The sequence below is a fragment of the Lactuca saligna genome, chromosome 7 (assembly GCF_052625555.1).
Source record: "Lactuca saligna cultivar CGN05327 chromosome 7, ASM5262555v1, whole genome shotgun sequence".
In the NCBI taxonomy this organism is placed as follows: domain Eukaryota; kingdom Viridiplantae; phylum Streptophyta; class Magnoliopsida; order Asterales; family Asteraceae; genus Lactuca; species Lactuca saligna.
The window spans coordinates 7,435,239-7,447,840 of NC_136423.1; the positions used below are offsets into that span (position 1 = coordinate 7,435,239).

General features: G+C 34.8%; 1 protein-coding gene and 1 long non-coding RNA gene across 2 annotated transcripts; both read right to left on the reverse strand.

Moving 5' to 3' along the window:
- Positions 1-268: 268 nt before the first annotated feature.
- LOC145005894 (uncharacterized) lies at positions 269-2,443 on the reverse strand. Its single transcript, XR_013662702.1, has 4 exons — positions 1,575-2,443; positions 1,213-1,367; positions 698-731; positions 269-633 (listed from the first exon to the last, which is right to left on the reverse strand). It is a non-coding gene; the product is annotated as an uncharacterized LOC145005894 (long non-coding RNA).
- A 121-nt stretch (positions 2,444-2,564) lies between these two features.
- Positions 2,565-5,209, reverse strand: LOC145005899 (uncharacterized). Its single transcript, XM_078965013.1, has 10 exons — positions 5,136-5,209; positions 4,966-5,046; positions 4,781-4,868; positions 4,634-4,708; positions 4,196-4,308; positions 3,841-4,116; positions 3,596-3,767; positions 3,199-3,428; positions 2,978-3,105; positions 2,565-2,892 (listed from the first exon to the last, which is right to left on the reverse strand). The coding sequence occupies exons 1-4, from the start codon at positions 5,196-5,198 to the stop codon at positions 4,680-4,682; spliced, it is 261 nt and encodes an 86-aa protein (XP_078821139.1). The 5' UTR covers positions 5,199-5,209; the 3' UTR covers positions 2,565-2,892; positions 2,978-3,105; positions 3,199-3,428; positions 3,596-3,767; positions 3,841-4,116; positions 4,196-4,308; positions 4,634-4,679.
- Between the last annotated feature and the right edge of the window lie 7,393 nt (positions 5,210-12,602).

A 12,602-nucleotide genomic window follows, 5' to 3' on the forward strand; every position in this document is an offset into this window, starting at 1 on the left:
TTTACGACACGCAATGCGTATCAAGGAAGGCCCTGTCATAAAGGAAGACGACACGCATTCGCGTGTCGTAACCTTACGACGCGCGTGTTAATGACACGTAATGCGTATCAAGAAAGACCTTGTCAAGGAAGGCCTTGTCATAAATGAAGATGACACACATTTTTGCGTATCATAATTTTAAATGTTTAAAAAAAATATTATTTATAGATTTGCTAATTTTCAAATTAAATAATACATTAAAAATCTCATAATAAAAAATAAAATACCATAAATAACAAAGATAATTCATTTCACTAATATGGCAAATACAAATAATTACTCCAATAGTGAGTAAATGTTATAAAAAAAATGAACTCAAGAGAAGCATAATTTATATACAATTGCATTATCTAGCTTACTATGTGCCAACAACCCTCTCTGTGTTTTCTTTTGCTTGAGTCTCGTTTCTTCCAAAGCTTCTAGCCATGCCAAAGTATGATATCTTGGGGTTCATGTCCAAATCAAGTAAAACATTGCTAGCTTAAATTCATCAAGTACTTGGCGTGAAGTCTTAGATAGAAGCTTAACAACAATTAATCTATAATCCTTCTAGCAGACCCTAAAGATCATTATTGGCCATGTACCAGGATCATCCTGCCAAAATTGGATAAGTTAAGAATATGCAACAAGATTGGTGAAAAGACATAAATGCCCCTACCTTGTATTCAACAGTAGCAATGTTTTGGTAGGAACTGGAATTGAAGAAGAATTAGAATCAGTCACGTGTTTGGTTGGAAGAAGATCCGACTACAATTTTGATGATAACTAGCATACTACAACGTTAATAGTGGGGCTTAGATTGCATATTCTTGTATATTTGTAGAAATTGGAGTTGAAATAACATGAATTTATAGAATCACTAGTAGGATTTTATGAATCAAATGGAATTCAATTCCAATTCCTGAGGAATCCAACCACCTCAAAAGGTAAGGTATATACAAGAAAACCAAAGGTAATAATATAATATCGTACCTCCTCATATTGCTCATGCACCAAAATTAATAACCAAAAATATATGCCCAAACTCAAATGGATTACTTTTTTAAAAAATTGGATTAACTAAGAGCTTTCAACCAAAATATAAACAACACAAGTTTGCACACATTACATTACATCATATTTTCATCATCTCATTTTGTTATGCAGTATGCATGTATGGATGGATGGATGTACCTCACGAAATGTCATAAGGCTTGGCTTGTCTCCAACAGGTGGCATTTGGTTGCAAACCATATGGGAAATTGGTAACCTAGCAGAGTTTTTGTCACCTGATAGTACACGACTTCTTGCAACAACTTCATCCATCCATGCACCACCTCTTTTCTCAGCTGGGCGAGAGTATGGGTCAAAGTAAAAATAGGAAATGGGTTAGCCTGATAAATCCTTGATACGATAAAATCTGACATCATCATCACCTAATTTTCTTTAGCCTTGAGAAAGAGATAAAAGTTTGCTTTCAATTGTTATTGACATTCCAAATTTTACTGCTGTAAGAATAGTAGTGTAAGATTTCAATTGATAATTTTATAATGTACCTGAAACCATGTATGAGTGCATTTGCAAGTGACCCTAAAGCAGCTGCAGGTTCCCTTCAACCTCTTTTACATAAAGCAGAAGTTGTTGTTCCAGCAAATAAGCGCCAAAATACACCAGTCAAAGTTGGGGTTAGTGGTTATTATTTCTCTAGTAATACTTTTGTATTTTGTAAAATTCATATGCTTATATACCGAATACATACATCTCTATGTAGGCAACTGCAGGTCTGAGACAATTGGTAGTTGATGCATCTGAAAGAATTTTACAGTCTGTAAATATTACTCTTTTGTCCCTTTTTAAAATTTTCCTTATTCTAGTTGATTTTCATATCTTATTAATCTCTATTAGAATTTAGATGAAGGATTTTCTGAAAGTTAAGAGCAACCTAAAGTCCAGTGATGATTGGTAATTGTTCTTGATGTAACTCAAGAAGGTGCTTGTTAATGGGTAAATATTCACACACTGTTGGGGTGGTTGTCTTGGTGGTGGATCAGTACAAATGGCATATGCTATTTTAGAGGCAGATGTTGCAAAGGCTCCAAGAATATCAAATGGAAAGGATAAATATGTAAACGAAATGTTTCTCATGGGAACCAAATATTACCTTTACGTTCACAGGTTTACCTCATCCCATTTTTTCACACACACATACACACAGAGGTAGTTTTTACTTAGTTTTCTTGTATCATCCTACAGTTACTTGAAGTAAGCATTATTAGCTGCTCGAGCTGAGATTCTTGGAGTGAATAAAAAGAAACAAAATCCCAGATGATAAAAGAAATAGATAATTTAGAATTTAGATTATATCTTACTGGTGCTAAACCATCAGCATCACCTAATTTTCGTGTAATTTCTGTTGGGCATCCAGCGTGGCCTGAGAATGCAGGTGTCAGCATCAACTTTTTTAACAGTAATTATATATATATATATATATATATATATATATATATATATATATATAAGGAAAAGGAAAAGATCATTAGCCCAGATGTTCATTCCATCAACAACTCCAACGCAAAATGGTATTTCCCTAATGGGAAGCTGCTCTTGATCAAGTCAAGAGTCTTTTCACCACAGATCAAATCAAAAGTGAAACCAGCAACTCCAGGCAATGAAGTTAGGGTCTTGAATGCGTCAGCTGGAATATCAACAAAGTAGGTGGCAATAATAACATTAAGACCAGAGCAAGCTGACTCTAGCTCAGACTAGGCCTTGGTGGAAGATTCCACTTGGTACCCCTCAAGATCCTTCACAAGGGTAGCCTCGTCAACCTGGATATATGTAGCACCTGCTTCCTTTAACTCAACAATCACTTCCCTGCAGGGGTAATTCTTGTTGTAATGAAACTGGGATTCTACTTTATTCTAAAGAACATGAAAATGATTAGGGAAAAGAAGCATACTTATAGATTGGAAGGATTTTATCAAGAAGAGACAGAAGATCAAATGTTTTCTCGACACCCTTTGCAGGTTTTGACAACAATAAGTAGCTGATTGGGCCAACAAAGACTGGGACAGTTTCAACTCCAAGCTGCATTACAAACAACCAACCAACATATTAACAAAAAAAGGTTACTAAATCCTGTTTAAAAGAATCCGGAAAGAAGATATCAAGAACACATACAAACTTAGCCTCCTTGTATTCGGTTTCCTTTTTAAGTTGGTTTTATCTTTCACAATTAGGGTTTTGGTGAGAGTTGTTGTGTAAAAGGTTGATGAAATATGTTAAGAAAATAAGTCCACAAGACTTCGATTCTTTTTCGGGAAGAGTTAACACTTTTTGATGAGTGGTAGTCAATTGATATTAAATCGGCTAGAAACTCAGCAGGGTTGACATGGTCTGGGCAAAGGTACCTGCCAAAAAAACCAAGATAATTAAACACCAAATAAAGGATTTGAGTTTTGAGTTTAATTAAGATTTAAGAACCCGCATTCTAAGAAGTAAGTGAGTGGTTCATTGGCACCTGATGAGTACTCCCGTTTTGTTAATTATATATTTTGAGTGGTTCAACAGGTATTACCTAATATTATAATTGCACCATAAATGGTTGCTTACTACAAGAACAACTGTGGCACTCCTGCTTCTCCCTTCAAAGCAATGAACCAGAACCTTCCCACCTTTTTGTTCAACAACTTCAATAAATTAATAAGCTTCTTCAAAGATCTGATTGATGTCTGCTTCTTCTTCATCACCTATATGTTCATGTTCATCATCACAACCCATTTTTTATTAAATAAAAAAAGGAAAGATTAATTAATCACTTACAGAAAAGTTTTGATACACAAACAAATCCGCCCGTTGAGATTAAGCCTGCCCGATTTCATTAGAACACAAACACAATATATATATATATATATATATGTGTGTGTGTGTGTGTGTGTGTGTGTGTGTGTTTGTAATCCCTAAATGTTGCAGTGTTTAAACAGATCTTGCAGCTAGTGCCCCTCCAATGAATAGGGTATGTGTGATCAGTGAAGGTTTTTCTGTGTTTCCAGCATCAGATATTAATGATATCCTCTCAAGAATATGCTCAAGCCTGAGCTCTAAGTTGCACAAACAAAGTTAATAATAATAATAATTCAGATGCTTCTTGTTAATATGTAAATGTTGATATTTTTACCTTCAATTCATAAGCATCAACAACAGAATTACTCTCACTGCCCTAAAAAAACCCTGAAGTGAATTTATGCTCTTGGCACCACCACTAGATCAGCTGGAATAGGTTGTTGATACCTGCAGTTAGGGTAAAAATGGAATTTCAAAAAACCACCTTGTTGACCAAAATTTCATGTAAGGCCTTGTTTCTTTTTTCCATGTAGTCTTTGTCTCGATAAATGTATGTTGGAGTGTAAGGATAAAATAGTCATTTAACCTCGTTTATTCACTTATAAAAAACAACTTTTATGTTATCCGGACAAACATTATGTACCCATTCAGCCACTCTATCCATATGGGAAAAAAAATCCTATGAACTGATTATGGCATTATTTTTCATCACTATTAAAGAAATAAAATATTGGATGGTGAAATTATGAGAAGAAAGTCTAGGGAAGTTTACCCGATAGATGATGTGTCAAGCTCTTTTCTTGACAAGGTAATCGTAATCACTGGCACGTGGCGGGTAGTTTCAAGACTAAATTCAAGAAAAAAAAAGTTATTTCCACATCATTATAACATCAAGAAAAAATAAAAAAAATGTTCTTACGGGAGAAGGCTTCTTCTAGGGGTTCCCACATATCTGTTATATCGGCAAAACCAATAGATGTAATTTGATGAAGACCAGCAATCCTTCTCTGAAACAACTAGTTTTTTTAATCAGAAAAAAAATAAAGATGATATATAGGTATGGAAAGAATCAAAATTGTTATATGAATCACTAACTAATTTTACCTTAATTAATTCAGCTATCATAACAGTTTTGTTAATAGCTCTGCCCATTGCCTTGAGAGAAATCTCATTAGCTCCTTTCTCCTGTAAGATCATATCAAGTTCATCGTAAAACAAAAACTCCAGACATATCGACAGATAAAAGGGCTAATCGCATTGAAAAAGAGACTTACTTTATGCTCATTTATGTTTAAACTATTACTTTCTATATGGAGACAGTTTAAATCGAGAAGCATGCCCACTGAGACAAAACATCAAACACTTGGTAGGCATCCCAAAAACGAAATCGAACAGTTATTCTTAATTCTTGCTTGAACAAACCCAACTTATCGATTGCAAAAATTCTAACGAAAGAAGGCCTGATTCCAATAACATGAGATACTCCATGTTTAGATCAATCCCAAAATTAAGAACAAGAACAAAAAAAGACAAGAAAAAGGATGCGAAAATAAAGACCTGGACGAGAGTGATGAAGTAGGGCAGACGAGGTAGAAGAACGATTGTAAAACCAAAAGGATCAAGATTAAAGACCTAAAAAAAATATAAAATTGAGTTCTAAAATAGATATGATTTCAAAAGACAGAAGAGAATGGATGGGCTGAGGATCGTAGGCGTTGAGAAGCAATTTGAAACAAAAAAACAAAAATACCTTAAATATATAATTATATTACCCAAGTGTAAGAAGTCGGAGGGGTGACTCAGCGGACCGGTGTTACCCTTCTTTGCATCATCATCGCACCATGAGAAGCCCTAAAAAACCAAAAAAAAAAAATACTAAATTAGCAGACTAAGAAAAAATAACCTCATCAAATGTTGTACCTGGGATTCAAAAACACAAACCCAATGTTTCATTCTTTAATCCTGTGGTATGTTGTGCTGGTGGTATAATGGGGCTTTATTGGTTGCGGTGGTGAACCAGAGAGAAGACGAAGGGTGGTGGGTGAGTGGGTGGTTGTCGAACAGTAAGGGGTAGAGAGAGAGAGAGAGAGAGACTTGTAGTTGGTCGTGTATTACCTGCATCAAATCCAAATTGAGGGAATGTTGATTTCATAAGATGAATTTGAAATCACAATATGTTTATGGATGTCCACAAATTTGTTGCTAAAACCTGGAGAATCGACCTAGGTTTTCCCTGACTTGTGTTCGAAAAACCATTTGTGGTGGGTAATGGGAGAGAGAGAGAGAGAGAGAGAGAGAGAGAGAGAGAGAGGTTTGTTATAGATAGGGAGGGGCGACAAACGAGATGTTTGATGATACTGATAAGAAGGAGATCGAGCAGAGATCAGATGAGAAGATTAACAAGTAGTGGAGAAGCAGGTCGGAGACGAGAGAGGAGGGAGAGGGGAGAAAAGAACAATGAGCGTTTTCAAAAATTTGGGGATTTCATTTTCCCCCTTTCTACTAAAAGCGCGTTTCATTAAAATTATAAAGCGACAGGTACAAACGACGTGCGTTTAAGATAAACCGCCCTCCGTGTTTTTAATTTTTTTCTTGAGACACTAAATTAAGGGCACGCAATAATGCGTGACGTAAATCCTTAAATTTTTTGGAGATATAACACTATTTTAAGGGCACGTCCGTTTGCGTATCATTAATTAGAGCGTGTCATAAAAAGCGCGTCATTAAAGGTCTATTTTCTAGTAGTACACAAAGATTATGGACCTGATATCAATTCTATATTGATTTATAATAACTCCCTAATATACAAAAGATTATAATTAGATAACTATACTAAGTACTGATGATATTGAACTTGAGATGTTGGCGTTGTTGACTTGTATAAGCTGATGCTGATAGATAATGTTGTCATGTGTTTGACTCATCGAATCATAAGGCGAGACCTTACAATCTCCCCTATCTGATGATGTCAAACGTATTATGATATATAGCTGGAATGTTGATAGATTTTAGCTTGTGCTCCCTCTAAAAATAATAATGAAATCTTGATTCTTGTAGTTCTAACAAATGCCCCCCCCCCCCCCCCCATGAGAAGTTGAATGACTCATCAAACATTGTGAAAGCTTGAGCTGAGCTGAGAACGTTGACATCATCTTGACTCAACTCCCCCTTAGAATATGCTTTTATGTAGTTCTAGTATCGAGATCTCTACATCAAGATTTTCAGTTTTACCAATATTTTCTCCCCCTTTTTGACATCAGAAGCTAACTTCGAGCAGAATAGAATTTCAACTTTTAGTCCAGTAAGATTGTGATGTCTCCTGATAGAATGCTCTTAAACTACTGTTCACTGACATAGTATTTCGAGATCTCATCAGGGTGTGGTCTCATACGCTAAATCATAAATCTCTTTTACTAGAAGAAAAATGGAAAGAGTGGATTTGTGCGTGTAATATATCACTGACAATGATATACCCATCGACACATTTCAAGTTCTCATTAACATATGGTACATTACGCTGAATCATTAAACTTTGAAGAAGAATGTAAGGGAAATAATGGATTGATGGGTGTAATAGTTGACGATACATATACTAACCATCAACACAGACTTTCAAACTTTTATCAGTGTGTGGTTTTACACAAAGAATCATCAGGCTCTGTTAAGAAGATAAAGGGTAAATGGATTGTTTCAGTCACATTGAGGTGAAATCAACATGAATCATTTAAAGTTTTAACTTATCAACAAGAAGTGGTTTAAACTCCTGTATCATAGAATAAGTTGCAATCTATAATCAAAGATTCACCTTTAATTTATAATGGTACTATGTCATTCCTCAAGCTAGGAGGTCAGGGATATGAATAACCCTTTGTCATTTAAGGACATGACAAGTATTTCTTATGCTGATAACTATGAAATCAAGGTAAGCTATTGGGTTTTGCTCAATGTTTCAGCAGAACATGAGACTTGATGCATATAGAAAGCATGCTTGCAAAGACAGGGTTAGCTCAATATGCTTAACTAAAAAAACACCCTAGCCTTTTTATCAATATTTTTTATTTGCACTAGGTCATCTCTCTTTGAGAGTTTAAACAACGCTAAACAATTAGCGTGATAGGGTGAATCAATGTTCTTATCAGATGGTCTTGCTGATGAGAAACTTAGAGAAATTTTGTACATGCAGAAACATGCTTCTAAGGACGATGATGTGTTAAAAGTTGCATACTAGGCTCAAAATTGCCACCGTCAGATTCTTTTTATAAAAAATGGTATAGGATAAGAATAAAAGAATTAGTCAAACAAAAAAATAGTTGAAACAGAGAAATATGTGCAACTTTTTTAGAAAGGTGATAAGGACTCGTTCCATAAAATCCTTGGAATTGAATGGTCAGTAATGCACTTCCATTTTTCAAGATATCTACCCCTTAAATTTTGGTTATATAAGAGAGCAAACAAACAAAGGTAAGTATGTCAATATACAACTCACAATAAACCACAAGTAATGAAACATTTTATTATTGAAGCGTTACAAATGGAGTCCAAGCTTCATATTCATCAGGGGCAAAAGAGAAGTAAAGATCAATATTTGTAACCAACGAGTTAACCGAATTGAATCCATAAAACCATTGTGTCTTCAAGATCAACACGAGGGCGTTTGAGGTTTTATCAGATTATGAGTTAGTAGATAAAAACAAGCCTTATTGCGTTGATGGTTGCTCTTTGCATCCATTACAGTGAGTGGATGAGAAAAGAGGTTTTCATAAGAATAAGAGGACATTTTGTCACTCCTTTTTTCAGCACCAAGAGTAGTGAGATCTTTCAAGATCTTATATATATATATATATATATATATATATACACACACACACACACACTAGAAGCAACGGTTAAACAAACTATTGTAAATATTTGTAGAAATAATAAAAACAACATTTATTTTTGTATTTTTGTGTTTTTCAAAAATCAAGCAGAAGCAAAGTTAAATCATAAGAGTTAGAAAAACAATGAAATCATTGAGAGCATGCCAAGATATGCACTCAATTTGTTTAAATTCTTCTCGTCTAATGCCTTCGTGAAAATCCCAGCCATCTGATCAGTGGATGGAATGTAAAATAACACCACTTCTTCCTTTTGAACTATGTCCCTGATGAAGTGATGACGGATGTCAATGTGCTTGGTCTTGGAATGTTGCATTGGATTTTGTATAATCTGAATGGAATTGGTGCTATCAAAATAGACATGTGTGTTTGAGAAGTTTAGACCATATTCCAAGAGCTGATTATGAATCTATAGAATCTAAGCATAACACTTCCAACAGAAACATATTCAGCTTCAGCGGTAGAGCAAAGCACTTACATGTGATTTTTTCTGGACCAACTTACCAATCTATTTCCAAGCATTTAAGCTCCTCCCGAAGTGCTTTTATGATCAATGCCACACTCGCCATGATTGGAACTAGTGTATCCCACAAGCTTGGACTCATAGTCACGAGGATACCATAACCTAAGATTGGGTGTATGTTTGAAGTACCGGAAGATCCTCTTGACAACATGAATATGAGATTCCTTAGGATAATCTTGATAGAGAGCACACAATATAGTGTCAAACATAATATCAGGGTGACTGGTTGTAAGATAGAGTAGATAACGTTTCATTCCTCGAAACATAGTTGCATTCACATCACTACCACTTGGATCAGTACCAATAGACATTGATGAAGACATCGGAGTTTTTGCCAGTTTGCAATCAGAGAAGACGTACTTTTTCAGCATATATGTAATGTATTACCTTGACAAACAAAAATATCATTAGTTAGTTTTTTGACCTACAAGCCTAAAAAGAAAGTTAGTTCACCCATTATGCTCATTTCTAATTTCTTAGCCATGACCTCTGTGAATTCTCTACTTAACTTTTCATCAGTAAATCCGAAAATGATATCATCCACATACACTTGAGCAAGAATGATATGAAATCCTAATTGCTTTATGAACGGAGTGCTATCCATCATTCCTTGTTTGTATCCAATTGAGAGACAATAGTTTGCCAACGTGTCATACCATGCCCCAGGAGCCTGTTTTAAGCCATATACATCTTTATCAAGACGACACACATGATCTGGAAATTCTTCATTCTCAAACCCTGGAGGTTGTTGTAGAAAAACTTCTTCTTGGAGATCTCCATGTAAAAAGGTAGTCTTGACATTCATTTGGTGAAATTTGAAGTTTTTGAAGGAAGCAAAGGCTAGAAACAGACAAATATCTTCAAGTCTTACAACTGGAGCAAATGTCTCATCATAGTCCAACCTTTCAAGCCGAAAAAACCCTTGAGCTACAAGCCTAGATTTGTTCCTTATGACGATTCCATCATCATCCATTTTATTTCTAAAAACCTAGTGAGTGCTAATGATAGTCTTTCCTTGAGGTTTGGAAACAAGATTCCACACGCGATGATGTTCAAATTCATTTAGTTCATCCTGAATAGCCTTAATCCAACAGCTTATTTCAAGGAATCAACAATATTCTTCGGTTTGATCATTGAGATGAAATTTACAAACATGCAGAAGTTGTTGTTGACTTTGCTGCAAGTGAGAAATCTAGAGTTTACATCCCTAATGATATGAGATTAAGGATGATCTCAAAGGATTCTAGAATTATATCTTTCACGTGTATCGCTATGGTCAGATAATTCCCGATTTGATGAATCAGCTTCTTCATAAACAACAGGACGATCTTTAGAGATAGGTTGAGAATTGATTAGTTGATCAACATTAGGAATAATGGGATCATTGTCATTTGACAAGAGCTTAGGAAAGGCGTCTGAAGGACTGTAAGTAAGTTCATTTAGAATTGATGAGGGGTGATACTCGATCATGAATGAATGAGTCCTTATCAAAGGTGACATGAATTGTTTCTTCAATAATTTTCCTTGAAAGATTAAATACTCTGAAAGTCTTGGATACTTTGGAGTATCCTAGAAACACTCCTTCATCACCTTTAGCCTCAAACTTCGAACACTAATCTATTTGATTCAAGATGTAACAAACTCATCCAAACACATGAAAATAAGAAATGTATGGTTTTCTTCCTTTCAGTAGCTCATAAGCAGTTCTCCCATGTCGTTTGACATTAATAGACTGGTTTGCGTACAACACACTGTATTGATGGCTTCAGCCTAAAATCACAATGAAAGACCAGCTTCAAGAACCATAGTTCTTCCAGCTTCAATGAGAGTTCTATTTCTTCTTTCTGCAATACCATTTTATTGGGGAATTATAAGTACCAAAAAGTTTTGAGAGATTCCTGAGACTAAGAAAAAATCTTCCAGAGAAGAGTTTCTGAATTCAGATTCATGATCATTATGTAATTGCTTTACTTTGTGATCATAAAGGACTCCCCATTGCTTAATGAGAGCAATGATTTCATCAGCGGTATGAATCATCTTTCTTAAAAAAAAACTGCCCATGTAAACCTTGAAAATTCATCCACAATGACAATAGTATATTTTTTCCTAGTTGTTGACTTGATCAGAACTAGTCCAAAAAGGTCCATATAAAGGACATGAAGAGGTTTGATGATTGAAGAACATGACTTTCTCTTGAATGAGGACTTGGTTTTCTTCTGCTTTTCACACACTGAGTATAATTTTTCCTTGAAAAGATACATCTTAGGAATTCTCTCACAAGTTGATTCCCTGCAATCCTTTAGATGTTCTTAAAGTTCATATGCGATAGCCTTTTGTGCCATAGCCAATTTAGATTAGACTGGGAATGAGATAAGAAGAAACGACGAAGTGAGTTGACAGCAAAAAACATATCCAGAACATAGATGTCATTTTGTGGATTTGCAGTAAGAACTGTGATGTTGTTTTGATCAACAACTTTTCCTTTTTTCTTGTTAAAGAGAACTTCATAGCCATACAGTTGACTGATAGAAATGAGATTATGATGATGACCTTTCATATAAGAGACATTATTAAAAACACTAGAATTTCACTTGATGTATCCATATCCCTTTGTAGCTCCATTGCCATTATCTCCATAAGTGGCTAATGGACCATCCATCTTTCTGAAATCTTCCAAAAGAGACTTAAATCCTATCATGTCTTGAGTAGCCACTGTCTAAGTACCAAACATGCTATTTACCCTAAAACTAAGATGTATAGTAAGTCCAAAAAAATACTCCATCCATCCCAAAATTATTACCCACATTTGACTTTTGAAGTCTTTCCATGTGAACTTTGACCATAATTAATTTTATTTGTGTTATATAATTTTTTATGAAGCTTATAACAATAAAAATACATTTAAAAACTATCTATTCGTATATCTTGCATAAAAAATTATATAACAAAAAGTGAATTATTTAAGGTCAAAGTTGAACAAAAGAGACTTAAAAAGTCAAACGTGGACAATGATTTTGGGACAGAGGGAGTATACACTAAATATACATTGAATATACACTGACCCACTTGCAAAGGATCACTAAGAAAAGATGTTATAACACTCATCAGGGAGATAGTTCAACGAGTTTCCCTTTTGATCGACTTATCATTTCGAGTCATGATATTATAAGTGTGAATGGTGTTCTTTTCAAAAGTGTATTCACTAACTTTGTGAGAGGCATCACCAAATCGATAACGAACTTTAATTTAATTATTCTTTCCTTTAACATTAGATTTTGATTTCTTTTCAACTGCTGAATCTGAAGAACTTTGATTGTATGATTTAAGAGTTTCTGATTTAG

Bases quoted from the DNA above. Each gene is read 5' to 3' on its own strand.
- LOC145005899 (XM_078965013.1), bottom strand. From the start codon at position 5,198: ATGCTTCTCGATTTAAACTGTCTCCATATAGAAAGTAATAGTTTAAAC. The intron at 4,869-4,965 runs GTAAAATTAGTT...TAGTTGTTTCAG, and splicing joins TGATAGCTGAATTAATTAAG to AGAAGGATTGCTGGTCTTCA. The intron at 4,709-4,780 runs GTAAGAACATTT...TCTTGAATTTAG, and splicing joins CCTAGAAGAAGCCTTCTCCC to TCTTGAAACTACCCGCCACG.